The sequence below is a fragment of the Wasmannia auropunctata genome, unplaced genomic scaffold (assembly GCF_000956235.1).
Source record: "Wasmannia auropunctata unplaced genomic scaffold, wasmannia.A_1.0 LD336038.1, whole genome shotgun sequence".
Classification (NCBI taxonomy): domain Eukaryota; kingdom Metazoa; phylum Arthropoda; class Insecta; order Hymenoptera; family Formicidae; genus Wasmannia; species Wasmannia auropunctata.
This window is the reverse complement of record NW_012026852.1, coordinates 1,265,858-1,292,616: the sequence shown is the minus strand read 5'-3', so window position 1 is coordinate 1,292,616 and position 26,759 is coordinate 1,265,858. Positions and strand designations below refer to the sequence as shown.

The 26,759-nt window shown below is 44.2% G+C and overlaps 1 protein-coding gene across 1 annotated transcript; it reads right to left on the bottom strand.

The window, feature by feature from the left end:
* Positions 1-9,355: 9,355 nt before the first annotated feature.
* LOC105452054 (cryptochrome-1-like) lies at positions 9,356-25,993 on the bottom strand. The gene is made up of 11 exons (XM_011692865.1): positions 25,078-25,993; positions 17,857-18,091; positions 16,616-16,867; positions 15,865-16,049; positions 14,204-14,433; positions 13,596-13,763; positions 13,119-13,259; positions 12,506-12,657; positions 11,663-11,865; positions 11,431-11,457; positions 9,356-11,353 (listed from the first exon to the last, which is right to left on the bottom strand). The coding sequence occupies exons 2-11, from the start codon at positions 18,072-18,074 to the stop codon at positions 11,184-11,186; spliced, it is 1,746 nt and encodes a 581-aa protein (XP_011691167.1). The 5' UTR covers positions 18,075-18,091; positions 25,078-25,993; the 3' UTR covers positions 9,356-11,183.
* Between the last annotated feature and the right edge of the window lie 766 nt (positions 25,994-26,759).

Below are 26,759 nucleotides of genomic sequence, written 5' to 3'. Positions count from 1 at the left end.
CCTGGAAATTTACATTCGTAGGTGATTGATCGAGAGAGCAATGCCCGTTAATTTAGTTTAATAAGTCTCCCGTCGAACTTATTACATCATTGTAATAAGAAATCTGACGCGCGGTTTTTACGCTCAACTTCTTATCGCTTCTTCCCGCTCACGATCTACTTCATTAATCACGCGCGCCTCCGTTTATCCTGATTTTATCAATCGGACAGAGATTACGTTCTAGCTGAGTTAATAATCATGAAACGGGGCACTGATCTTCCGGTTCAGCGACTAATTCGCTCCGTTGGCCGTTGTTCTATCCGTGTCGCGACACCATATAAATAAAATCGACTCGCAATTATCAATGTGACCTCAACGTGAAACGTCGACATAGTCATGGAGAAAGCAAAATTCATTCCGATTCGAGTCAATCGGATTTTTAGGATGAGAGAACAAGGGTGAAAAGTGCTTCGATACCTCTTTTCTTTACGAATCGTCGATTCTCCGAATACAGAGAGCGTATTGTATTCCATTTACGGATATATATATATAACGAAAAGGAATCTCGCGTTCGCGCGCGAAAACAAATCTCAAACGTCTGTCGGAAGCTAGTCGTCGATTTCTCGTTCGGACTGTGCATGCACGTGTCTGCGAATGTAAAAAGGATGAATGTGGAAAGAATGAGTGAGTGAGTGAGAAAGAGAGAGAGAGAGAGAGAGAGAGAAGAAAAAAGAGCCACTGCCTTAGCGACAGCAGGATCCGTACTAGCAACAAGGCCTTAGAAAGTAACAAACCAGAAACATAATTAGAGTTAAGTAAGTCTGTTGTTGTTAACACAAAAAAAAAAAGAAACAAAGAGGAGGACGGAGGGAGGAGGAAGAGGAGCGGGAAGAGAAAAAAGAAATAAGGAGGAACGACGCACTTACAATTAGCGGAGAGGCAGGCGGACAAAGATGTTGACGCATTGTAAAACTAATTAGCCGTTGTATCTAAGCGCGTAACACGTAAATATATATATAATGTGTATTATATATATATTATACCTTAACCCCTCGTGTTGTGTGCCCATTACTTAAGTAGGCCTCTTAAAAAGCGTAGTTTAAAAAACGTAGTGTATATATATTACACATGCTTGTCGCAAAAAAAAAAAAAGAGAAACCGGGTGTGACAGTGAATTGGCGAGCGGGAGAGAAAGAGAGAGAGTGTGCGAAGGGGAGAAAGCGAGGTGAGGAGAGAAGGACACGGAGTGGTGCGAAACAGAAGACATTTTTTTTTTGGAAAAAGAGTAATCGCGGATGTAAATCGAGTGAGAGCATCGAAGCGTTCGGAGAAACGACGACGCGTGCGGTCTTCCACAAATCGATTTATACTTACCCCTTTTTCAATCTCGTTATTGTCATTAACATACAGTCATTAACTCTTTAAATCTTTTAAATCTTAAAGTCATTAAGTCTTTTAATTTCTTTTGATTGATTGAAAGTTATACCAACATCTGCTGGTATTTTTAAGTATTTATTTCGGTTTTGTATAATAATGGTCGTAATTTTATTGAATCACTCAATTAATTGTACTTGTCAGATATCGCCGGCTCGATTGCAGGCGAAATGATCGGAGCCGCAAAAATCGGATCTCCGTGCCGGAGATACCGTATTACGGAACGCCGCTTGCGTTTGCCATTGAGTACCAACGAAACCGCGCCGAGTACGATTTTGGGTTTGTACTGCGAATTTGCAAATGACTGTATTGTGTGCATAGTCAGTGGTAGCGTAGCTGCTTGTACTGCTGCAACGGAGAATGGAGTATATTCGATTACAAAACACGGTTGAGGTCTCATTTAATAGAGCGCGCGCGCGCAGACGGAGCTGCTCCACTGTTGGAAATTCACTTCGACACTCCGACCGGGAGGATGGTCGGCTCTTAAAACAGGGGTTGAATTTAATGCCTCGCACTCGTCGAAACGACGACGTAGCGTTAGTGTCGGTCCACAATAAGGCTTTTAAGGCAGACAGCCTTACACCAAGATATTGACCAATTACAATTAATTATTCTCCTCATATTCGACTACGATTGGTCTATTTCTTACTGTTTAGGACTCCAAATATTTATTGTGGACCGACACCTGCGGAGGACTGACGGTAACTACGGAATATTATGCAGCGTGCAAAAATATGATTACGATTTTCCATCTCAACGCTGAACGCTTCATCGTGTGTTTTATTTTAATTGGAAGATTAGCCTCGCGACTTATTGCCTTCATATTTCTTGTTTAAAATGGATTATTTGTGAATTACAATGAATTGCATAGTTCGTTTAAAAATCGCCAATTACCTAAATTTGAATTGCTATTAAACTGTAATTAATTTTTTTTAGATTTATTAATGGAAATTATAATGTCTTCGAGTATTTTTTCGAACGTGAAACGGCTTGTCGCAAATGCGGGATAAAGCGCGATCGAAATTTCGACGATTCCGCAGATAGCTGCGAGAAAACGTTTGCAACTCAACGATGCCAATTGTAGCTGTACAAAATTACCGATCCCTCATACGTTTCAGTTTCAATACTCGGGAGTCGCCAATTTAGCGACTGATTAACGCACAACAAAATTGTCAGGTATCTGGTTTAGCAGTCGTCGCAATCGCGAGACTATTTATATCCCTTGCTGACGTCGATCGCTAATTAATCGAGTTATCCAACAGTTCGCTCGCGACGGATACAAAACGGACACGCGAGCCTCACGTGCACGCGTGATGCATCCCGCGAGGCGGAGGACGCGATTCGCGATAAAACTCACCGACGAGAGATTGCGCCGGTTATACCATGTCGCTTTTCGCGCCACGCAGACTTAACGGTAAAGAGAATCAAATTATGCAAATAATCGCGGAATCGGAAAGGGAAAAAAGCAGGCAACTTTTTAGGGCAGAAACGAGTTTCGCGACGGCAAGGAAAATGGCATAGAATAATTTGCCTCGGGAGGAAAAACGTAAAGAAAGAGAGTTTCCGAGGTGAGGCAAGTTTAAATTTGAAGATATTAAATTGTAGACATTATACACGATTCACAATTCGACGGACTTTCCAGGCTGTCATAAAATATATAATCGCGAGCGCAAGAAGCTCGTTCTAAAGGGGACATATTTCGTTATAATTAGGAAATATGGAGAAAGTAGACGCACAACTATCGAAATTACAAATTGAATAAGCCTTCGAATTGGATATATAATTCGCGTTGAAACTCGTTAACGAGCGAAAACGTGATTTTTGAGCGAGTGCAATTGGCGATGTCGACACACCGCGCGCCTCGCGTGCTCGTCTCGAGTGAGAGATACGGCGACGGTGCAATTCTCTCCTCGTAGGTATTACGCGCGCGGAGATCGGAGTGCCTGTTTAATTTATCCGATGAGCCCTGTTAAAGCACGAGTAATAATGCAATGAGCGCGGCCGCCTCGGCACGCCGCAGAAGTGCGATTTGCCCGCGGAGGTGGAGGTGAAGACGTTGGATGTTCAACGATTGTCTGAATGAATAGCGACGTCGGCGTGGAAGTTACGCTCTCTCGCAGTCTCATATTAAAGCGCTCCCGATCCCGCGCTCTCGTTCCTCGCGTTTCTCTCCCTATATATCCGCCCTACGGATTAATCCGCCGCGCCGCCTCGAAGCGGGCACGGGACTTGCTACGGGTTTGCGAAATCGATAATATCGCTGCGTTTTTCCTCGACGTCGCGGCGCGTCCCGCGATACGCTCTGATGCGCCGATTAAATCACGACCGCGGATTTATTATGTAATAAAATTAAGTAATCGCGTGGGTTTAATTCAGGAAAAATGACAGGGTTAACACTTTGCGGCGCGAATGGCTGGAATTATTATATAATAAATCCGTGAGATAGCTTCTTTTGACGAAGAAGAGTCGCTTTGTGAATCGCATTACGTAAAATCGCTTGTCGATTTTATAATTTATTTTTGTCTAGCATTTATTCTTCCTTTAATTTCCTCATTTAAGAATTCGAGTCTCCTCTCGCTTTTTTTTTTCAAACGTGGAATATCGACGGATCGAAAAGCCCTTTAGTAAAGAGTCGAGAATTATATTATCGCGATCACTTCAAAAAAGGTATACGCATTTGAAGGAGGCTGTAGAACACCGCGTTAGAACATGCTATACGGAGATGCGAATGACGCGTGGGAAGAGGGTTGGAAACAACGTCCGGTCGGAAGTGGCCCTTTTCCCTTTCGTCTCGTCCTCTCATGGTAGATTTACCATTCCACTTCCACCGTGGCTTCCGGCAACTTTGAGACCCTCGTCTCCTTTGATCTCGCCGTCTTGAGCTTCGATTGGTAGCGCCGAAGATTGATCTACCACAAGATCTAACCGTGTTGTAAATTGTTTCGCTAAACAATTGGCAGGAAGTAGCAAACTCGTTCTGAAAAGTACCTCTATCATTCTCGATGATTTGCTTGTCTATTACTCCATAAAATAATTCCTGAATAATTCATTGAAATATTTTGCCCTTATTTTAGAATAATTTCACGTTTGTCGATTGTATTTAATTCATTTATATTCTATTTATGTACTATTAATTATTTCCCAAATCTATTATTTCAAATAACATAATACATTTCTTATATTTTATAAAAAGTAAAATAGCGAATATATATGTAACGTATGCACATTTATAATGCGTGAAATCACAAGTGTCGGGTATTAAAATTAATTGTCTGTCTACAATACACTTAAAGTAGGAAGGATCCTTTAGAGCTTGATAGGATAGATTGCTAAGGATAGCATAATCCGCTACGGATTTGAATCGATCGGCGAGATTTGCGGTCGTGGAAACGGCGCGGTGGAGGGTAGGAAAATTCCGAGATTCGATCGGCCGTGCTTTCAGGCGTCCCTCCTCTCGATTAGTTCGCTTGTCAAGGAGAAACCTGAGGGCTACTTCGATCCGCCGAGAAGTTGGCGAGGGAAACAGAGAAGATGTTATTTTATATTTATTTTTAATAATGAAACAGTTAATTTTTTTTGTTAAATTAATCGTCACCCTTAATTCGTCAAGTTGGAGAATTCATCCCGTATATAGGATTAACGCGATCAAAAGTCAGCGATACCACGAAAATCTTCGAATAATTTCGAAAATGAGAGAATCTCGCGTTCTTTTTTTCCATATTTTCCCTTCTACCGCTCTTTTCACGGTCACTTTCCAACTCCTGTTGCACAAGAGAACTGAAAGGGAGGGAGAAGTAGAAATTCGACGGGACTCTCTCGAATTGGGCGACGCATGCACAGGAAAATGAAAACTCCCGAACGAGTTCCCGATGATGTGTGCAATGCGCGCGTGTGGTCCGACCTCTTCTTTTTTTTTTCTTTCCTGTTTGCCCGTTAATTCGTCGGATTATCGAAAAAGTGCATCCTAAGAGGATTACGTTGCACGGCGTATTAGAAAGGCGGAGTTAAATCGCGCCGCTTTCCACATATCTCGTGTAAATACGGCTCTCGGAAGATCGGACTTTGAAGAAAGACCAGTCTTTTGACCGGGTTGCATTGAGATAATATTGACGGAGATAAAAGGCACTTCGCACTCCGTTTGGTATAAGGATCAAACCCGGCGCGGCCCTTTGAAAAGTTAAAACTTCCCCCTCCCCCCTCCCCATTGACACCGCTTCCTTGACGTCTCGCCGGGAGACGTTTAACCCGCGGGTCGTAATACACGCGGGGATTAACCCGCGCGACTCTTTAAACGAGAAATAAACGACTTGGCGAGCAACGTACTTCGAGAACGAAAGTTTTACTACAACTGTTTCGCGAATTAAGAGCGGATAAAAAATTGCAAGATTCTAATTAGATAATATTGGCAGCGTCCATTTTTTTTTGCGGCATCCCCTCACCTTCCGGAGAGGGTAGGATATTCCGCCTCGCGCTCGTTATACACGTCGACGACTCGCGCGCTCGGCCCCGTGTATAACACGACGATTTTCCGCAAAGAGCCGATAAGGCCGTTGTCGGAAACGGGCCGCCGTGACACTTCGCCACGGCCGTTGAATCTCCGTCGGAAGTCACGTCGACGGCGGGTAAATGAGGCGTGTACGCGACGCTATAGAGCGCCGGACGATCGGTGCGCGCCTGGCCTGGCCTATACAACGAGCCAATTCGACGTGGCTGGTTATACCCACGCCGCGTATCTCGTATATACGCCGCGAGATTATCGCCGCGACTTCAGCGAGCCGGGGAATTTTCTTCGGCCCGAGAATTCCCATAACGGGGCTATATAAGCCGGAATACCGATACCGGAACGGCGATATCGGGCCACTCTGAAACCCGAGAGTCTCCGTAACCTGATTTGTTAGAAACCGAGAGGGGGGAGGGGAGGGGCTGGGCCCCGGTGATACCTTCCGCCGCGAATGACGCTCGATCAACAGAGAGAAGTCGATCGTTTCAGAAACGTCTGAAATGATTAATGGCGCGTCCCCCGCGTTGTCGCGAAACGATGATATCGCCGAAGGCGCCGTCGTTTATCTTTATCTTTAAAGTAAACGCGAGTCGAGTGTCGCGACGACGAAAGTTCGAGATCCAAAAGATCCGCGACGTGAGGATTTTTTTTCGGGTTTCCACCACGAATTCAGGGTGGATTTGTCAGCGTTTACCGCTCATCAGGTCGCGGTGTGGAATTTTTTTTAATTGAATAAATACCCTGACTGATTTATGAACAATCTGATGTTACCACGAATTGGATAATTAACTGTCGCTTGGAGTACTTGACAGTTGCAAACGTTGACGCGGAAAATCGATGAGCGCTTATCGCGCGCGAGATCGCTCGTCGCTGCGGAGAGCTATTCGCGATTTCGCAAATGTATTTCGCAAATATTTCCATCGAACTGTCGAATATTATAAAAGCGCAGTCCTCTGCGCGCTGGGGAAAAAAAAAGAGTAACGCGATTGACGAAACTAGCGAAACGCGCGACCAGCGTGAAACGAACAATTATCGATTGTTTCTGTATTAAATGACGATTTTTTTACCACGTGATATTATTTTTAAAAGGTTTTTCTAGAGGAGTATCTCTCTGGAAAAAAAATACCTCTATCCGTATTGTGATTGCATTTAATACCGAAATGATGGATAATCTGAGTCAACTTTTCCATCCTCCCTTTCCCGTTTACAGAACGCTTCGCGGCTCTCTAGATAGATCTTGTTGTAAAATCTGCGGTTCGCAGGATTTTTCCGTAGAGAATCCTCGGAAAAAGGCGAAAAACGAGCTGAATCTCTCGCATTCTGCTTTGTCCTTCTTCTCCTTTCCCGGATTTCACATCGCGGATCGCTCGCTCTTACGAATTGTCTCTCACGACGCAGTCCACGATATATACATGCCGGCGATACACACGGCAGGAGGAGGACGGTAAAATACCGTCGATATAGTTTCATTCGTAGTGCGAGAGTTAACGCGGAAGCATCTCTAATCGTGAATTGAAGACGAAGAATTTGTAGTGAATCGTCGTCGTCGTCGTCGTCGTCGTCGTCCTTTTTGACATGCGTCCTGATCGCGTAAGGTATTGTTAGCCGAGCCGGAGATCGTCGACGATCGTGGCACATTTCCGCGCGAGACATGTGTGTGCCTGCGTGTATGTGTGTATGCGTGCGTGTGTTTACAGAGGAAGAGAGAGATTTTGCCTCGGCCGGATTCGCGCGACGCTTTTCGGAAATCGTTTCGCGTGAAAACTGAAAAAAAAAAAAACGAACGAGTCCGAGGATTCGCTCGAGGGCGGCGTTAGTAGTTAGCGGCGCTTACGCGATCCGAAAAGGGGGAACGAAGTGTAGCGCGGTAGTTGGCGATAAAACTATGGGAATTAATAGTCGATTAGCCGATATAGTTATTGTCACTAATTACTAGTCTCGAGCGGGAAGAAGAGAGAGGGGAGCGCGCGAGGAGAGGACGAGGATGTAAAAGAGTTGTACAGAACCGCAAAACGAGCGGCCGCGCCGGTTCGAAACGAGGTCCTTTTGTCCTAAATGCGCATTCTAAATGGGAGAGCCTCTCCCCCGTCGCCCGTCGGTCTGCACGATGTTATGAAGTAAATCGATTCTCCCCCCTCCCCTCCCCTCCCCCGGTGCGCGATCGTCGACGCCATCCCCTCCCCCCCCGAGCTCCGCACGTAGTTTATTGTAATAACGAGGAATTAATTAGAGCGCGCAGATGTGTGCGTACGTTTGTCCAATACCGCGTTAAAAGAGAAAGAATATGAGAGAGGAGGTAACGCATGCCTGTCTCTTATCGGAATTGAATTCCGGCGACCCGAATCGGCGGCCCATCGATCCTTGTGTTATTACAATTCGGATGGATCCCTCCGGAGACACTGCGCGCGCGTGTCGGAACACTCGGATCCTCGGATTCCATCGAGGAATCGTTGATCCTCGCGTTCTCTCGAGCGGCGCAGTGAAATTTCCGAACACTTGGACCGCGCCTCCTTGAGCGTCTTTCTCCGAGTCCTTAAATCCTTGGATTCTGAAGTCTCGGCGATACGATAGAAATTAATTGTCGTATTGTGTGATCCGCGATCTCTAGGGTCTCTCTTCTCCCGAGGAGGTTCTCGAGTATATACATCGCCTAAATCCGGGAAAATGTTCGATCCGCGAGGTTCTTCGTATATTTGCGACATTTCGAAGTTCAAGGATCTGACAGTGGATTAACGGACGATAATGAATACACGGACGCTTGCGATATGTTTCTCATCCTCGGATTCCCAGGTCCCGCGCGGCCTCAATTCCCTCCCCTCCCCCCTCCCCTCCCCCCGCACAGAAGTTATTTGCGCACACACGTCGTAATCGACGCACGTGAATTAACGTGAATCGAATTTCCGAGGCGAGAGAGACACAAGTGTATTAAACCCTTTCCTCGATAGGAGGGAAAGGGGGAGAAAGAGAGAAGGAGCAAGAAGTGTCCGAAAATTCGTATGGTGTATTGTACGCGCTGGTATTTTTTCGGTGTTCCGCGGCGATAGAGTGTAAAATTAGCGACAAGTAAATAAACGTAAAAAAAAAAACCAGAAAAGATGTGAAGACCGCAGCCGGCGTTGGTTATACATAGAGATATTTACGTAAGCAACAGAAAAAAATAAGCGGAACGGCGTCGTAATGTGTATAGATTAAAAAAATAATAATAATTTTGGGTGCGCGACGCGCGAAACGCCGTGACGATGATGTTACTACCGCATGACGAATAATTAACACGATTAAATTATTAACGATTATAATTAAATATTGTCCCAATTATTATTAGAGAGACGTATGGAGATTTATTACTGCGACCACGAAAGCTCGCAAAGATGAAAAAAAAAAAACTTTGATCTTTTATCGCAAGGAGTACATACAACTAAATATATAAGCGTTTGTAAGGCACACACGTGAAACAAAATAAGTTAACGCGAGAAAGAGTGCGCGCGCGAGAGAGAGAGAGAGAGAGAGAGAGAGAGAATTGAGAGAATGAAAGAAAAAATGGGAGAGAAGTGAAAGCGTGAGTGCATGAGAGAGAAAGAGAGAAAAAGAGAGAGAGAGAAAGAAGAGAGAAATAACGTGCGTGAGAAATGTTAGTTCCGTTTTTGAGTGTTGAGAATGTTCATTTGTAATTGTTTAAATCTAATGAGAAATGTACTGTAAAACCATAAGTACTATAGGCACTAAAAATATATCATTTGTTGACATGAAAAAAAAAAGAATAAAGAAAAACCGACTGTGTGGCATGAGTTCTGTCCGCCGGGGGTCGACGAGACGGTATTTACGCGCACGCCGGCAAACACATATATACGTAATTGCGATGCATATTGCGCGTGCGTGTTACGAATCCCCGTGTGTTTCATTGTTGTATAATTTTTTTTGTCTTTACGTTTATTACATTTTTTTTTAATTTTCTTCTGTATTTAATAACGAAGCCGCGCGAGAGTTGGGGCGCGCGATGCGTTGTACCGTGCCCCGTTTGTAAACGGAAGAGCGCACCGTCGCGTTTGTGAACGGGAGTCGTGAACGTTTCAATTTTAGGCGAGTCTCGCGAAACGATGAGAGCAAGAGAGAGAGAAAGAGAGAGAAAGAGTGAGAGAGAGAGACAGAGAGAGAGAGAGAGAAAAAGAGAGCGAGCATCGAGCTTCAGTCTAGCGTTTAAGCGCATGGGCAATAGTGATATACAATAGACGTGAAACACCGTGTTATCAACTTTTTGTAGCAGAAAGGCGGTACCCGTCGAGCTGCATCGAGGATCTCCGGATTGAGGTGCCATTAAAGCGCAAAGTGTGACAGATAGACCATTAAATGTTCATTTTGTCAAGTCGGCCGAAGTTCATTCCACTGCGACTACGTACCGCGATGCGTCTCCGTTTTACGTTTTCCATCGCTTATCCGAGAGCATTATTCAGCTTCTATCTAAAGTTGCGCCGCGCGGGAGACAGGGAGGAACGATGAGTTCTAACGTAAGAGATTCACGGGGAAAGGGACATCATGAGGAAGGTAAGTGACATTTATGCACGCATGAATAATGTCCTTTTACGACGTACGTCTTATTCGTTATTTACAATCATAATTTACAGCTATAAAAAAATCTAGACGGTACGGCTGTTAATCAATACGTTGCGAGAGGCGTTAAAATTGCATACAAATTGTGTGGCAAAGGTACGAGTTGTAACGATAAATCTATCCTAGGCGAACGCATTAGATTCGCTCGCGTAACACGCTCGTTAAGTTATGCCCGTATTTCGCAGCTAAAACGTTTTATGTTTTAAACCCTTTCTACATGTGATACGTTTTCTTTTTTTTTTTTTTTTTTAATAAAAATAGTGCTCCTCGACGCAGGTCTGCGTGTATTCCACGCAATATATCCGATATATCGATTTTAGAATTAACCCTTAACAATCGTCGCGCGCCTGGAATCGCGAAAAAGTATAAAGATTATAAAAATTTTATACATCTCATATTAATACGTATTAAACATGATTTATGGAAATTGGCTAAATGCGACAATAATTCCCGATGATACTGGGAAAAAGTTGAGTTATTAAAAAAAAGCACCGATTACGTCAATCATAATCAACGGGTCTTCTCGCGGTTGGTTAAGGGTTAATTGAAACAATTTAGAGATGTAGGACTCATGTGGAATTTTCAGGTCGCTTTTAAAGTCCATAAAAAGGATAATATCAGCGTTATCACGTTAACCAGATTAGCCAGATCGCTGTACCGACAGTCACTGCTGCTGCTGCTGCTGCTGCTGCTGCTTCTGCTGCTGCTGTTGCTGTTGCGTGGGACTGCCGATGGTCTTCATTTTCTGTTCGTTCCCCCGACTCGACAAGTTCTGCTTCCTCTTCTCCTCGTCGCCGTCCTTCGCCGGCGGTGCCAGCAACGCGTTCAGCAAGCCTTGCACAAAGTATTATTATAATTACCATAACATCTTATACACGTTAACAATTGTCAATCGAAATCAGTCCACTCACCGATGTTCTCTCCCTTGAACGAGGTTCCTAGCGAAAAGTAGTCGATTAGAATACAGTCGCTTTAAAAATTCTATTCTCGCTCGAAAGAGATTTGCGTTCGGATCAGAGTTTAAGGCGACTCCAAAAGAAGGAACCGGAGTTTCGATGGTCCGAATTGTCGAGAGAATGACGCCGAGTTTCGAGCGCGTCGCGTCGAAAATTGATCGCGCGGACGGGACGAATTTTTACTCACCGTTACCGCGGTACTTGTTCAGCTGCTGGTACACCTGCTTCATCCGCTCGATGTTGATGCGCGAGCTCTTGCTGTGGTTCACCATCGGCAGCGAGTACTCCTTGCCGATGATGCACTTGGCGGCGTGCTGTATACTGAGCGGCGCGTTCCAGGGCTCGTGTATGTACCTGGTCGGCAAGTTCTTCAACACCGGCAGGTAGCGTCTGCGAATCGCGGGAGCAAGATCGATTTTTATCTCGAGACACGTCGTAATCCCTCGCGTATGAACACAGCCACAAAAGATACACACGTAATATCATTTACGGATACTCGAGAAAATAAACTGGAAAACAGAGGAAGTAAGATAGAAACGTATATTGCATTGCGTGCGCTCGTTCGCACGAGCTCTCGTAAAGATGTCGAGAAGAAACGTTATTCTCCGCGGAAATAAATTAATAGGTTGATAATCGAACACGCTTCGCCACCGTCGATGATTCGTCACGGTAATCTTTTGCGCGATTAAGCTTTAATGGAGCTCGAGCTGTTTAATGTTTCATCTATCTTGCGGCTGAATTTCGCTTCGGTCAGATTAACGCCTGATACGTTACAAATTAAGATCAATCAAGATTAAAATTTCCATTAGTCCGGGCAGCCATCGCGTGAGCGTTAATCACAGGCGCCGATAAGCATCGTGCACTGCACACGCGATCGTTAGCGTTAAACGTTATTTCGATGGGGAAAAACGCCGCGCCTAAACGCCCCCGTCGAAATTTTTTCTCGATATTTCTCGCGCATCGTGCATCGCTCTCGCGTTTATTTTTAGTTTCAAAAGGAATTTTTAAAAATACTATTTTAATCGATTACCTGATGTAGTCGCCGTTCGGATCGGCCTTCCTGCCGAATCGTACGGGGCAGTAGCAGTGGAAAAACTGTTGGAAGAACGAGCTGCACGACAGCCACATCCACATGCCGGCGTTCACGGACCAATCGGCGTCCAAAAGAAGCTCGTCGAACACCTCGAAGAAAAACGTTAGCTTCAACGTGAAATGGTAAAATAAACCAACAAGAATGTTGGTTAATTAATTATTAATTTTCGTGGTTATTTAATTATTAACATCCATCCGTTAATTCTGCTTAACGCTTTTTACACGTAATTAAATAGGCGTTCTTCTGTTCTATTTAATTTAACTTTGTCTTCTATCTTGGCGAATGAAATAAGTTATGACTTATACGATCGCATTGCAGAGCGATGCAGTTTATTTATTTATTTTTAATTGGAGAGATATATTATACTAGCGGATGCGCTGCACGTATTTCCGGGAAAAGGATCTCGCAACAAGAAATATTCCTACGAAGTTTGTATATTAATGATAAGAACAAACGCGGATAGAAGGAGGGAGAGAGAGAGAGAGAGAGAGAGAGAGAGAGAAACTCAACGAGTGTCGATTGAAATGCTAGGCATGCCGTGACATTTTACCTTCATTCCCTCCTCCCATGAGATCCAAAGGTCGCCCCTGGTCAAGAAGCAAGCCACCGCGTGTCTGGCCAGGTGATGTATCCAACCTTCTTCCCGCAGCTGCGTCATGATCGCATCAATCCACGGAAATCCGGTCTGACCCTGGCGAGGAAGAGGAAAAGTTTAGCACACGGTCGTAAAATCTGCGAAATTTCCGCGTCGCAATTTCGTTGTCGCGATAAACGCGAAAGCCTGCGTGAAAGCGTCACGCAAGATGACTCTCTTCCTCGATCTTTAGAACTTTTCAAAGTATCGTCTTTCTGATGCGCACACTACAACTCTTTTCAGTTTATTAAATATATCTTTTCGTGTAACTAATAGTCTCGCGAACTCATGAAAATCAAAATGATTATTGTAATATTTTATTTCACTGTCTTTTTATTTCATAGCGTTGTACGAGTAAAATTGCGAAGATTGAGATTAGATATCATCACTCACGTTTGCCCACTTTGCGAGCGCCTCCACGTTCTTGTCCCACGGTATCTGCACGCAAATCGGATTGCCCTGCATCCGATCGAAATTCGGATTCTTCGTCGCGGCGCAGTAGAAGAATTCGCGCCAGAGAAGCTGCCCGTGCAACGACAACGGTGGCATCGCTTTCTTTATCTGCAACAGTATCTATTATTGACAGGTAACCCGAACTAATCATTCGTTTACAAAATTGCCGAGAGACTAAAGTATCGCTCCGAAAAAAAACAAAAAAAGTAACAAAGTCGCTTTAATAAAAAGAAAAAGGGCAGAAAAAGATCTCGTTGATATAATTCTCGCTGAGAAGCAGCGAGAACGTTACTCCCTCGTAACTACGAACTTCTTGTACGAAACAGCTTTCGCGACTTCTTGCGGAAATAAAAATCTCGCGGCGCAATTAACGCGTCCCCCGAAGTTTCGTTTAATTATTACCGCGAAGTTTCGGGGCGAAAAGGAGAAGGGGGAGAGATAGAAGCTCGCCGAGAGGCTTCCGTATTAAATTTTGTGCGCGATAGATGTAGGTATCTCGCGCATGGTCGTCTTCATGAACAATTTTGCTCGCGGCACGTGTCTCGTACCTTCTTGTACAGATCGGTGAGCTGATAGTAGAATAACCGCGTACTGAGACAGCCGAATCGTAGGTAAGGCGACAGCCCGGTCTGACTCGGCAACAAGGACTGCGGTGTCATCTTCGGCCTGCCGAAGCTCGCCACCCACGCCTTCCTCTCGAGGTGACGCTCGAGCCTGGCCAGGGCCTCGCTCTCGCCGCCGACCCACACCGGGGGCAGCAGATTTTCCGTATCAAAGCCTGTAATCATGAGAGCGAAGCTTGTACACAGGTCAAAGTCACATTCCTCAATTTTTAGACAAGTTAACGCTACGCGATCTTACTCGGTTTATTATTTCATTTAGCGAGCAGCGAAATCGACCTTTACACGGTTTCTAATTCGACATCAAAATATTTCAATTTTAATACTCAAATTAAAAAAAAGTTATTTAATGACTTTGATGATATATTTAATAAAATTTCGAGCGTTATTGATTACAATTTATTTTATATTAAACATCTCAATGAATCCTCGGACTTAACTAACGTATTAAATTAATAAAATTCCGAAAATAAAAGTTCGATTGTGTACAACAAAATATCGCTATTTAACCGCGTCGCAGAAGCTTACTACAGAAACGTACTTTTTGATTGTTTAGCGCTCGAATGACGCCTCGACAGTTTTATTAAGAAAAAGTCGACGCGGAATATCGACCTGCAGGGAGAGTCCGTCACTTAAATTAAAGAGCCGTAGATATCTCGTGTACAGCACAGTATTATTCGGCGACGGTCTTGCTTCCTCGTCCCTTCGGCACTGCGGAGAATTGCAGGAGAGGGAAAAAGAGCTTGAGAGTCTTCGGGATACGCGGTGACATTTGATAACAATGAGAAGAAGCGAAGTGACGGAATAATGTGCGACATTTGAAAGTGAAGGACAATGCTAGCTATACATCAACGGGAGCTGTGCATCAAAACGGGAGGTAATGGGCCGCTATTGCACCGCGCGCCCGAGGAGGAGACTTTAAGACGCCCGACGCTCAACAATAAGAACAATCGGCCGAGGTAATTAATAATCGATCGGATCCTCCTCGTTATTCCGCCCGCCGCGTCGGGAGTGACGCCCGGGGTGTGCACGTATAATGCGATTTCGAACGCGCTCGCGGATTACAACGAGCGCGCGCTATCGACGCGGCGCGATGAATTACGTTATGCGAAATAATACTCGATTGCTCCCTTACGGGCGGCGGCATTAATGCTGCATCGACTAATCTGCCGCGAATGAATTCTCCATGGCACAAGCGCGACGGACTCGCGCTTAATCCGCAGTTGCCCGGCCCCGGGCATATTCTATTCGAAATGCGCATCTCGTTATTACCTGATATATCATCGCGAAACAACGCCTCGTTCTAGTTTGTGTACCGAGCGTTCTGCAATCCCGTAATTTTAACGATCGGTCCCCTCGATCGAGTCGAGGTCGATTTTTTTTTAACTCAATTAAAATTAAAACTCGCAAAAAAGAAACGCTGTATAGATGAAATTGTGGTCTGATTTTCTCTGAGAGTCTCTGTGCTTCGCAACAGTTCGCGATTAATAGAACGACTATTTTGACGATTTGTCATTAATTCGCAAGATGACAATTAAACTTAACTCTGGGCTTAACGTTAAAACTTGCTCGGAAAAATCAATCCTCACCGAGTTCCTCGAGGGTGGGCACCCCGTAATGGTCGTCGTGGTCGTCCTTTAGGGGTGTATAGGCGCTGCCGATGCAGGCGGCCGTCACCGTGGGTACCGGAGGTTCCGGCGAGTCCATGCTGGCGATGATGTTTTGAAATTGATGATAGGTCAACGGCGGTTTCCCACCATTTCTCTCTATGATCCTGAAACGTACGACGACGGGGGGCGCGGTGGAGTCGCGAAATGGCTTTGCGAAAGTTGCAACGTAATATTTAATCTTAGCGGGTACACGCTAGGATTCCATTTTAAACACTCGGATGCACGTGTAGTTAACTAACATGTAGCTCTCGAAAGATGTTCATTTTTTTTCTTCTATATATAAACTACGTTTCGTTGAAAATAATTTTAGGATTATAATTACAAAATTGACTTTTAATTACGATTCTAATGATATGACAGATAATTCTAATTAAATTTAATTTGCATTATCTTTTGAAATTATTAACATTAGAAATTATAGCTTTATTAACGTTTACGTATATATATTTCTATTTAAATATATGTTAACTATAGATATTTAAAAAGTTATGAAAGTGGAAAATAAATTTATTAATTTAACTGATTGATTTATATGTGTATATTGCAACAAAATTCACAGAAAATGCAGTGTTGTACTTGATAAAAAATTACAAAATTATATTAAATTCAATGACTGACATGATGAGTCTTAAGTGTTGAAAATCAATGTTAAAAAATTTTTCAAACTCACTCATCTAGTCTGTAGAGAGTATGCGAGACCCTTTGGACCACCGAGATACCGAGCTCTTTGCAGAGCGCCGAAATATTGTGATCTCGCACGCGGCCGAATGGCTCTGGATCCTCCTCGAACGTCAGGTTCGTCGTGCCCCATTCTTTGAAGAGCTTAGGGAGCGCGTCGGCCGGCTGTCCCCGGATCACAAACAGCCGGGAATTTAGTTTCCTCAGGGAACAGTCTAGGTCCTCTAAACATTGCAGCAGGAACCTGTCGGATCGCGTAAAGCAAATCGATGAGAATTACTTAATAATTTTTTAGACAACGTTAAACTAAAATATCCACATATAGATTCTAACGATATCGGTAATAATATGATTATGATTTAACAAGCTCGAAATTAAAGCACTTTTATACTTTTTAATTGACTTTTTCACAAATAATAACATAATAAAAGAATTGCCGTGTATAAAATTATGGTGGAACGGAAAACGATACTTTGTTAAGTATCTCCGCTGCGATTAGATTTAGCACTTTAGTATATAGTAATTGAGAAATAATTCATTGTTAAGAGCAACGTAACATACGAACACGCGCGGCTTACGTTTGCCGTTTGACTCATTTTTGGTCAATGTCGCCGCTAATGTTCCCCTTGTCAGCCGTGATGCAGTAAGATTATCGACAACATCTAAGCGATCGAAACGCTTAGGAAACGGTTACATAACGCTTAATCAACATGACAAATGATCGACGACGCGAGGGGCCGCGCTCGAATGTCCGTCGCAGTAATGCATCGAGATTATGCGATGCAACGAAGATCTACGGCGCCGCGGCGTTTGTGGAAACAGTATTGACTCGCCATTGTCGGCGAATTAAACAATCGTAACTCTCTGCTACCGTGGACACGATATCATCCAAACCTAATAATACGCGATACGGAAAGCTCGATATACCGCGGCGATAATTATCCATTACCAGAATATCTGAATATTTTTCCATCGACGCTCGATTCGCAACAGAGAATTGGAAAAGCAAGAAACAGAAAGAGAAAAATAAAATAACGGAATAAAATGAAGCGAAAATTTATAGGGAAAAAAAGGTTTCCATTTACTGTATATCGACAGCAATATTACGTAAGAGCGGCACGCTCATTTGAGGGCGCCAACGCGTCCCGTGTTGCACTATTCCCGCTCTCACAGAGCCGACACGTATATCGATTCCCGCTTCCGCGATCCCGCGGGGTCATCGCGGTCGCTCACCTCCATTTATTGATGCCGACGTTGGTACTTCCGGCGAACCAGGGGTCCAGCACGAAGACGCACCGGAAAGTGGACGCCCCCGCGAGACCCTCCTTCAGCGAGGGGTTGTCGTGCAGCCGGAGTCCCTTGCGGAACCAGTGAACCGTGTGCTTTCCGCCGTCGCCGCGGACTCCCGAGGTCACCGCCTGGCCCATCTTGTTGTTACTACTTCCCGTCATCTTTTCCCCGATACACCCTACAGAAGAGTTGGACATCCTCAATTAGTTGACTCAGCGCGCGGAAGTAATTCCATTAGATATATACATATATATATGTCCCACTCGCAATTACAATCAATCTATTACGATATTACATTTATTGATAAATTGACGGGGCGTTTATTAATAAAGCAGGATAGTAGTTTAGCAATTCCCCTCGCGAATTTTATCAATTAGAATTCCAAATTCGAATTTTATCACCTTAACAGTTTTCTCGAAATTTTTTAAAATCTTAATGCCTGATAACTTCGAATTGAAAACGCCGCTTGAAATTAATTGTGGTACGATAAAATTTTATCGGATATTATATTCCTGCGATTTAATTCGCGAAGGCACCATCGTCTTCCTTCCCCCGATTAGTCTTTAATGGCTAGCTGTAAATTTTAGAAAATTCTCCGCGCTCCGCCGAGAACTTGAAAAAAAAAAGACTCCAAAAATTCTCTCGATATTCGCCGCTACTACGAGATCCCCTCTCGATTACGGCGGATCAGTGCCGTAAAAGCGCGCATCTTGAATTTCCTCGCGCTATCAATGTCTCAAAGAGAGAGAGAGAGAGAGAGAGAGAGAGAGAGAGAGAGAGAGCACCGTCTCGGTGCTCTCGAAGCCCGAACAAGTACGGCGCGGCGGTAGAATCGATCCTCGTGGGAGCTCTTACAAATGTACCTTGTACCTTGCCGCCACTCTGTCCGTATCGCCCCGAAACGCATTGCTAAAGGATCCCGTCTCTGTCTTGCTTTTTCGGTTCGCTGCTAAGCCGGAAAATAAGTCGGCCTGCGCGGGGCGGCCGACCTTGAGGCTGGAGAACTTCCGCTTCGAGCCTCGGCGCGCGCGGAGGATCGCGTCGTGCGGAAAATTCGATTTTCCCCGGATATGTCCTGCCGAGGATCCCACTTCGGCAGGACGCTCCCTCTCGAAGGGACCACGCCTCGATTGGCCGCACTCCGATTTGGCGTCTTGCCAACCGCGGAGGGGGGATAACGAGAACGTTTATTAGCGCTTTGAGGATCGTCTGCCCTCGAGTGTTACATCTTTTTTTTCATCAGATTTCCACCGTCAGTTGATCCGCAGGTAGATAATTGCAGTCAAAATCTGTTCTCTCTCAGACAATTTCGATCTTAGACAATTTATTTGCAAACGGATCCGCGACACCCTACTCTCGTATCGCGGCGCAGAGTTTCGCCGCGAGACACTCGACACGCTACCGCGAAACTATTGCAACAACGTGGTTTCGTCGCCGCGCAATGATTCATGCACGCGACGTCATGAACTCCATTGTAAGGCGAAATTAGCGTATCCATTGTGTGCGAGCACGTGCACGTTATTTCGAGGGGGGGGGGAGTCGAGGCTTACCTATACAGAACACGCAAAAGACGTCTTTCGAAAAATTCTCTCTCATCCCCGAGGATAGAAAGGGACAAGAAATAAAAATAATTTCATAAAATATTCGTCAATTTGGAAGATTAGATGCGCAATCTTCCTCGCAATTTCAGATTTTATTTGTTCCCCACAGAGGTGCAAAATGTTATACATATAGCTAACTTTATATAAATTTCTTCTCTCTCTCTCTCTCTCTCTCTCTCTCTTTCTTTAATAAAACGGCTTCATTATTACACAGATGAGGATCGTTCTTTTTCAAAATAAATTCAATCATTTCCATCACTTGCGGCGAAAAATCACGGGAAAAATCAGCGAACGAGCGAGCGATTTCAAGTCTCGCGACATCGAGGACAGTTAGGGAAATCTCGACGGGGGCGGCGGATCGTCTTCGCGATGGGTATACGGTTGATTTCCCTGGCAACCGAAGGGGCTGCATTAATTTTATTCCGCAAGCACGTTTATATCCGCTGCACCAGTGGCGTAAGTTAACGGTCTTCGACCGGGGAAAATAGGGACACGATATTCGATGGAGACATTAAAAAATAAAATCTACACAATACAATTTTCATATATACAGGTATATCAGCGTCTCGTTATCTGTTATATTAAAAAAAAATTCTTTTTAATTCACTTCGATAATCAACGGCATTCTTCTTTCATTATTAATTGTCAATTATTATTAATGTCGGCACGTATAGAGGTGAAGATAAAGCAATTTATTATTCCGGGGCGAACGCCGTCAGCAGAGCAAGGTAATCAAGATCGATCCTTTGAAGTTCTCCTCCGCAGACGGGGGCGGAAAGAGAGCGAGAGGGGGAGAGACGCGGAACGAAAGGGGGGGGGGAGGAGAGCGAAAGAGTGACCTGAATGTTGGTTACGCTGCACCGTTGCACCGTTGCGAGTTCCGTGTGTGTCGTTTTCCAGCAACGGCAGCGAAACCGCCGGCGAGATTAGCCCCTCTAGACGGCGAGGGCTATCTTTCGGCGCCGTTATTCACATGAGCCGCGTGGGCAGGAAGGGCGGGAGGCAAGGTGAACCAACGTGCGTTTTGCGGTAATTTATTGCGGAATTCATTCGTACATTCCCGCGACAGCAAGTGTGCGCGCGGAAAGCAAGGGGGTTGACTGAAGCGCGGGGTGCATTAATGCGTTAATCGATAGTGGTGGCTCGAGAGGTATCTCTCGCAGCGTCAGCGGTGAATGTTGGTCTTTAAGTGATGTGTGTGTGTGTGTGTGTGTGTGTGTATGTGTGTAACAGATTTATCAAGATCAATAATATAGCTCGCGATATCGTTATATATACTTAGGCTACATTCCAAAACGTCGCTTTAGAGGAAAATTTTATTAAAAAGCTATGGCATACATAACGTAAACTATATAGCTTTTTAGTAAAATTTTCCTCGAAAGCAACGTTTTGGAATGTAGCCCTAGAAATATTTACGCGAATATTCATTTGATCTGGTAAAGCGTGAGCTCGCGTAAGTGGAGCTCGAGAGATCAGTGGAATACCGCTTGGCGTGTCAGTCTCACCCGGTCCGTCTCGTCTTTACCCATCTCCACCTACTAGACGGTGGATAACTGAAACGCGGGCCCGCTCCCACTCGCATTTCGTCATTTCGTGGGCTTCACCGTTGGCAATTCTCCCGACCTGGTACGTTGAATTAGTACGGAAAATTGTACCAGTGCCATTATACCGTCGTCAACGGAGCATCAACATCGCCGACTCGCCCTATCTTAACTCCATTTAAAGTTGCGATATTACATCATCGCCGCGCGCCGCGCTTCGCCGCCCGCCGCTGCCGCATGGAGGCGGCAATATAATCGAAATTTATCGTTTTTTGATGGAATTATCCCACCGTCCTCCGATAACTTCTTCCGAGAAACTTCTCAGTGAGAAAGAAAGAGAAAGAGAGCGTGCGTGCACAAGGCACTAAAAGCCGATACGATACGTCGTATCTCGGCGAACACGAGCATCCCGCCGTCTCGATCATGCCCGCAGACGTCTGCGACCGGTTCACGATGGCGTCACAGCCGTTTTCCCGTGGAGTTTTCCCGTGGCAACTCTCTTCTCGCAAAAGAGACCGCGACAGAAAAGAAACTTTAATTCTGACATACACACACAGAGAGACGATCAGGAACAGCGGAGGAGGCGAACTTGCTTCCGCGTCGCGCGGAATTAACTTTAATCTCTCGAGGGGCTTTCAGCGAAAAGGACACCGCACATTAAATATTTGTATACGTTCCGCTAAAATGAACTTTAACGCGCCGGATTTTTAAAAGAGCATCGTCCTTAAGTTATATTTGGGCAAAAAAAAAACGTCGTCGTCGAACGCGGGACGAAGAAGTGATCGGTTTTTTCTCTGAAAATTCTACGTGGCATCTTTTAATGATAAGCAACGCAGCTTCAGCGTTGCACTTGTATCGTGTTACAAGTCGTGTCACTTCTCACGCTGCAGATCTCTAAAGAGCCGGAAGAAACTCAGGAATAACTAAAAGAAAAGTGATGCGAGTACAATTCGAAGTTGTCTCTCTATCAGGCTCGATAGAAAGTTATTCACGCACGTACGGGAATCAGTTAAACGAATAATCCATACAGAATGTATCTTAAATTGCGCCCTCATTAATTATATAATTATATATTATAATTATATTATATAATGTTGTTCCTTGTAAAAAAAACTGAGTTGAAAAGTACTGAACTATTTTTTTCTACAATGTTTCATGATGCGATGAGTAATTATTACTGCAGTAATTACCGGTTCATTGAGAACTGTGAAAGGAAACAAAATTATTCTTAAGTAGAGCTTACTAATCATATAGCGTTATTCCTTATAAAAAATTGAATTACAAAATCCTGAATTATTTTTTTCTACATAAAGCTATAATTGTTGCAGTAGTGAAGAAAATGATTCAGAGCTTTTTGACTCAGTTTTTTACAAGAAAAAAACACTACATAATTAGTGGGCGCTATTTAAGATACGTCCTGTATGAAGAAAAGACGGGCGATGCACTACGTCGCGTCGCCACGCGCCACACTAACATCCTTTTCTCGGCTTGGATTACAATGCAAGCGGAACGGCTCTCGCACTCTCTCGATAATGCCGGTGGCGATTCTTCACTAGTACGTTGAATTACACCACGGAAAACTAGTGCTATTATATCGTCGTGTCGAAACGGCGCGTGCATTTGCCTTTTTACTGACCGCAGCAGAGAACTCCGTCCAGAAATTTGAGACGATCGGCGAAATACGGACTCGACTAGCTGAAGCTGCCGGCGAATGCATTTATTTTATTTTTGCGTAGTTTGCAGCCCGTCCTCAGAATTTTGATATAATTCTCTGAGATTCTGGCTTTACAGAGATTTCTGAGAAGCATCCCAAAGAATGTCCTATCTTAAATGTAATAAATATAACGCAACGAAAAATGAATGTACTAACTCTTTTTATTTTTATTAGACTCGATTGGATTTTATTTTATTATAAATATTGGCACTCAAAAAAGGTGTATAGATATTAAACGTAAAGGATATATTGATACATTTAAATCCGCTTAAGGGATTTAATATGTGTGTATAGAATTTATTTTTTTCATTATCTGCTCCAAAGAACTCTGGAGTTACATTTCAGTATTTTCGATAAATTTTACGTTCGAAAATCACCCGAATGAAGTATACCGACGCATTTGATATAATCCTGTTTCTAGAGGGATTTTAGAAGGATGGCGAGTGTCGATATTACATAGTCAACATCGAGCGTCGATGGTATCTAATTATAGCGACAGCGATTAATGTCGTGCGGGCGTGTGAATCCACGTATGTGTGAGAAATTATGTGTAGATCGAATGTCCAATTCGCACCCAGAGAGAGAGAGAGAGAGAGAGAGAGAGAGAGAGAGAGAGAGACGGCTTATTTTGTTTATACCCGCTTCCGGGGATATCCTCGATGAAGAGGAGGAGGAAGCTCCGCTAACGAATAATACAATCAAGACAAGCGCGGGATTTTACTTATTGCGTATAAATTTAATTAACCACCTGTGGCGTCACGCTCGTACCACTCGCGCGATAAATAATTTTTGCCGTTGAAATTCAGCAAATTTTACATTTCATTAAAACCCCTATTTATTTTAACGCGCTTCCCCGTCGCGTCCCGTTTACCCCCATTGATTTCGACCGGCGCTACGTGTATTTACATTTTCCACATCGCCGCCGGTGGTGTTGTATCTCTGAGATAAATTTTCACGCGCGCGTCGCGCGAACACGTGTGAACGAAATCGCGATATTTCGCGGGAGGAAGAGCGACAGGTGTACGCGTCACGTTCGACACTCTCGTTGCGCGATCGTTACACTCGCCGGAGGAAGACGTTCGTCGAGTTCTGTCTAGTAGAGGCGACGAGCGCGATCAGCGCGATCCCGGGAGAAGTTCGGCCGTGCTTAAGAGGGCTTGAACCGGCACTTTGATGGATCGGCGTGTTTACTCGCAACAACACACGACAGTGACTAAACACGGCGGCGATTCACGCGTTCTCCGTTCTCCGTGATAAAACGCTGCCGACGACATTTCGACAACCCCCGTACGCACTAATTGATAAGGGTCGAGATCCGGGGACTAAGTTGGGAACATCCATTCCGCCCGAAAGTAGTATCCGCTCGTCGAGTAGACGAGTCAATAAGTTGAACCCGCGGAGACGATTAAACACCTGTTTCCCACCGACCGACCCAGTTCTCGAATCGGTTCGACTCGAATGATGGGAGTTCTCTTCCGCGACATTAATGAAACTAATAATTTTATTAATGTTAGCCTAGTGTTAATAGAATTAATTAATATTAATTACTAATAATAGTAATTAATATAATGGAGAATCTTACACAAATTCTCTTCCGTAAATTCTTGATATCGCATTTCCTCGTGGCATCGGGTGACAAGAATTATTAATTTTTCACGTGACGATCTTAAGATTACACAATTATACATCATTTATAAAATATCTTGTCAATAACATTGCGGATTGACTGATTATTTAATATCTCAGATCGGAATTTCTTTTATCTCAATGAGTGAAATTAATGTTGTCAGAACTGCGATAAGTTGAGCAGCAAAAGATCTATTGAATTATTTGAATTCTAAATAGTTAATTTTTCAGAAGTGCTTTCTTAAGTTTGAAACGATTTAGGAATATTATTTAATACTTACCCGTGAAAACTAATTTGAAAATAAATTAAATTTATATCGCATTTTTTCTCAACGCACAGAGTCAGATGTAAGCATATGTATATGAACCTTTAGATTATGTACTTATATATATATATATATATATATATATATGATTATACACATATTAGTCGTTATATATTAATTTTGGTATATATAATTGTATAATTTAAACTATAATTAATAAATAATTAAATATATATATATAATTATAGTTTAAATTGTATATAAATTTTATACGTATGTATAGTTTTAATTATATTTAAATTATACATATATAAAATAACACATATATAGCAAGGCAGGAAAATCGAAATTTAATGCCTTGATCGCTATTTAAGCAGATCGCAAATCTAATGTAACGTAACCGCTTTCTCTCTTACTTTCGTTCAAGCGACCCGGTGAAAGTGCGCCGAGTTAGAAGAGCCGGGGCACCGCGCTGTCGATCTACCGTGTAGAATTCCGCGGGTAAGCCGAGCCGCTTACGAGGAGAGCTCGCAATCCGCGAGGCAGGTTCGCCGCGGAGCGTGCATCGTCGTAGCGCCTACAATCACGAGTTCCCACCGGCGATTAGACAAGGCCGCGAAGCCGTATGACCCAACGACGGTTCTCAGATTCCAGCGGACGGGCGTCGAGATCGATCGATCGATCGACGAACTCAAATTGACGAGCGGCAGCCGCGACGCACGCTGATCGCCGCGACGGCGACACTCATTTCGCTCCTCGCAGACTTGATTGCGTTTCGTAAATTCAGCGGAAATTTATTCGCAAATCATCACCATCACCATCACCATCACCATCACCGATCGTCTCACGGCAGACTCCCGTCAATTCTCGATTTGTTAATCGCGCAACCTGAATTACCGAACTGAATTACTCTGATTCAACGCGATTCACTCGCGACACTCTCGCTGGGTCGACGACGCGCTCGCTGCCGCGGCATCGTTCTAATGCGCCGCGCCACTTGACGCGTCGATCCTTCTAATTCCAGAACTCAGAAGCAATCGAGCGTCGCGCGATAACGATAATTCACTGTTTACCCGCGAATTCTGCGCAACATCGACTTGACGCGGGAGACTCGCGCTCGCACTTGGCCCTCGTCGCGACGCGTGCTCCTTTTTTTTTTATTTCTTCCTCTTCTCTCCAGCTGCGTGTCTTCGCGTATTTCTTCTTTTTACTTCACGCAATCGCACAAACGGACATACGCGGCGGACAAACGAGGTGATGTCGCGCGACCGAAAAACCGCACCGCACCGCACTGCGCTAACAGCCCGATCGCATATGCGAACGCGATAGTTTGGTGGGACCCGATGGACGAGGGGGCAGCGTGCAGGAGCGTGCGGGGGCGATTGAGCCACGCCGAGTGCAACGTGACCGCCGATCCGCGGCAGATCCAATTGGACCGCTCGGATCACGTGGTGCCGCAGTCACGTTGCAGCCGCCGTGGCCGACGTCGTCGGGAGTGTGCACCTCTCGCTCCCGCGAGCGGCCGAGCGGATGCTTTACTCCGTCGCGTCGATCTGCCCGAGGCCGTGCGTTTCCACTGCCTCACTCCGTGAGTCTTCTTTCCGAAGACCCGGGATCCTCGCGAGAAGGCTCAAAATCTCGCCGGGATCTCCGGGAAAGTATTTTAGAAACCTGGGGAATCTTCTATCTTCAGACCCTTTGAAAAATGAATGAATCTCTGAAAAATTTAAAGGCGGTTTAATTACCGAAATCACTTTTTATTCTATTGTTTCTGTAAAGAGACCTTTTGGCACATATTCAGTTTAGGGGAGCGACTTGAAGAGCTGCATGTTGCTTGATGAATTTCAGATGGAACGAATCTGGACCGAAATTTTGTATCTTATTTAAAATTTTATCAGGACATTCAACGCTGAATTAAAAAGTTGTTTGAGCAGAAATTGAATCTAGATTATCAGGGAAAATCTCACGAGATTTTTTTGATAATTTTAGACGACTTTTTCTAATGATAATATTTAAAATTAAATATTTTTAATGCAAGAGATAATTTATGTATATTTTAGAACGGATATTGGTTAACTACTACGTTTGTGTAATAGAG

Excerpts from the sequence above, each read along its gene's own strand:
- LOC105452054 (XM_011692865.1), bottom strand. The coding sequence starts at position 18,074 with ATGACGGGAAGTAGTAACAACAAGATGGGCCAGGCGGTGACCTCGGGA. Across the intron at positions 16,868-17,856 it reads GTCGGCATCAATAAATGGAG|GTTCCTGCTGCAATGTTTAG; the intron begins GTGAGCGACCGC and ends GCGATCCGACAG. Across the intron at positions 11,866-12,505 it reads CCGAACGGCGACTACATCAG|ACGCTACCTGCCGGTGTTGA; the intron begins GTAATCGATTAA and ends CGCGATTCGCAG.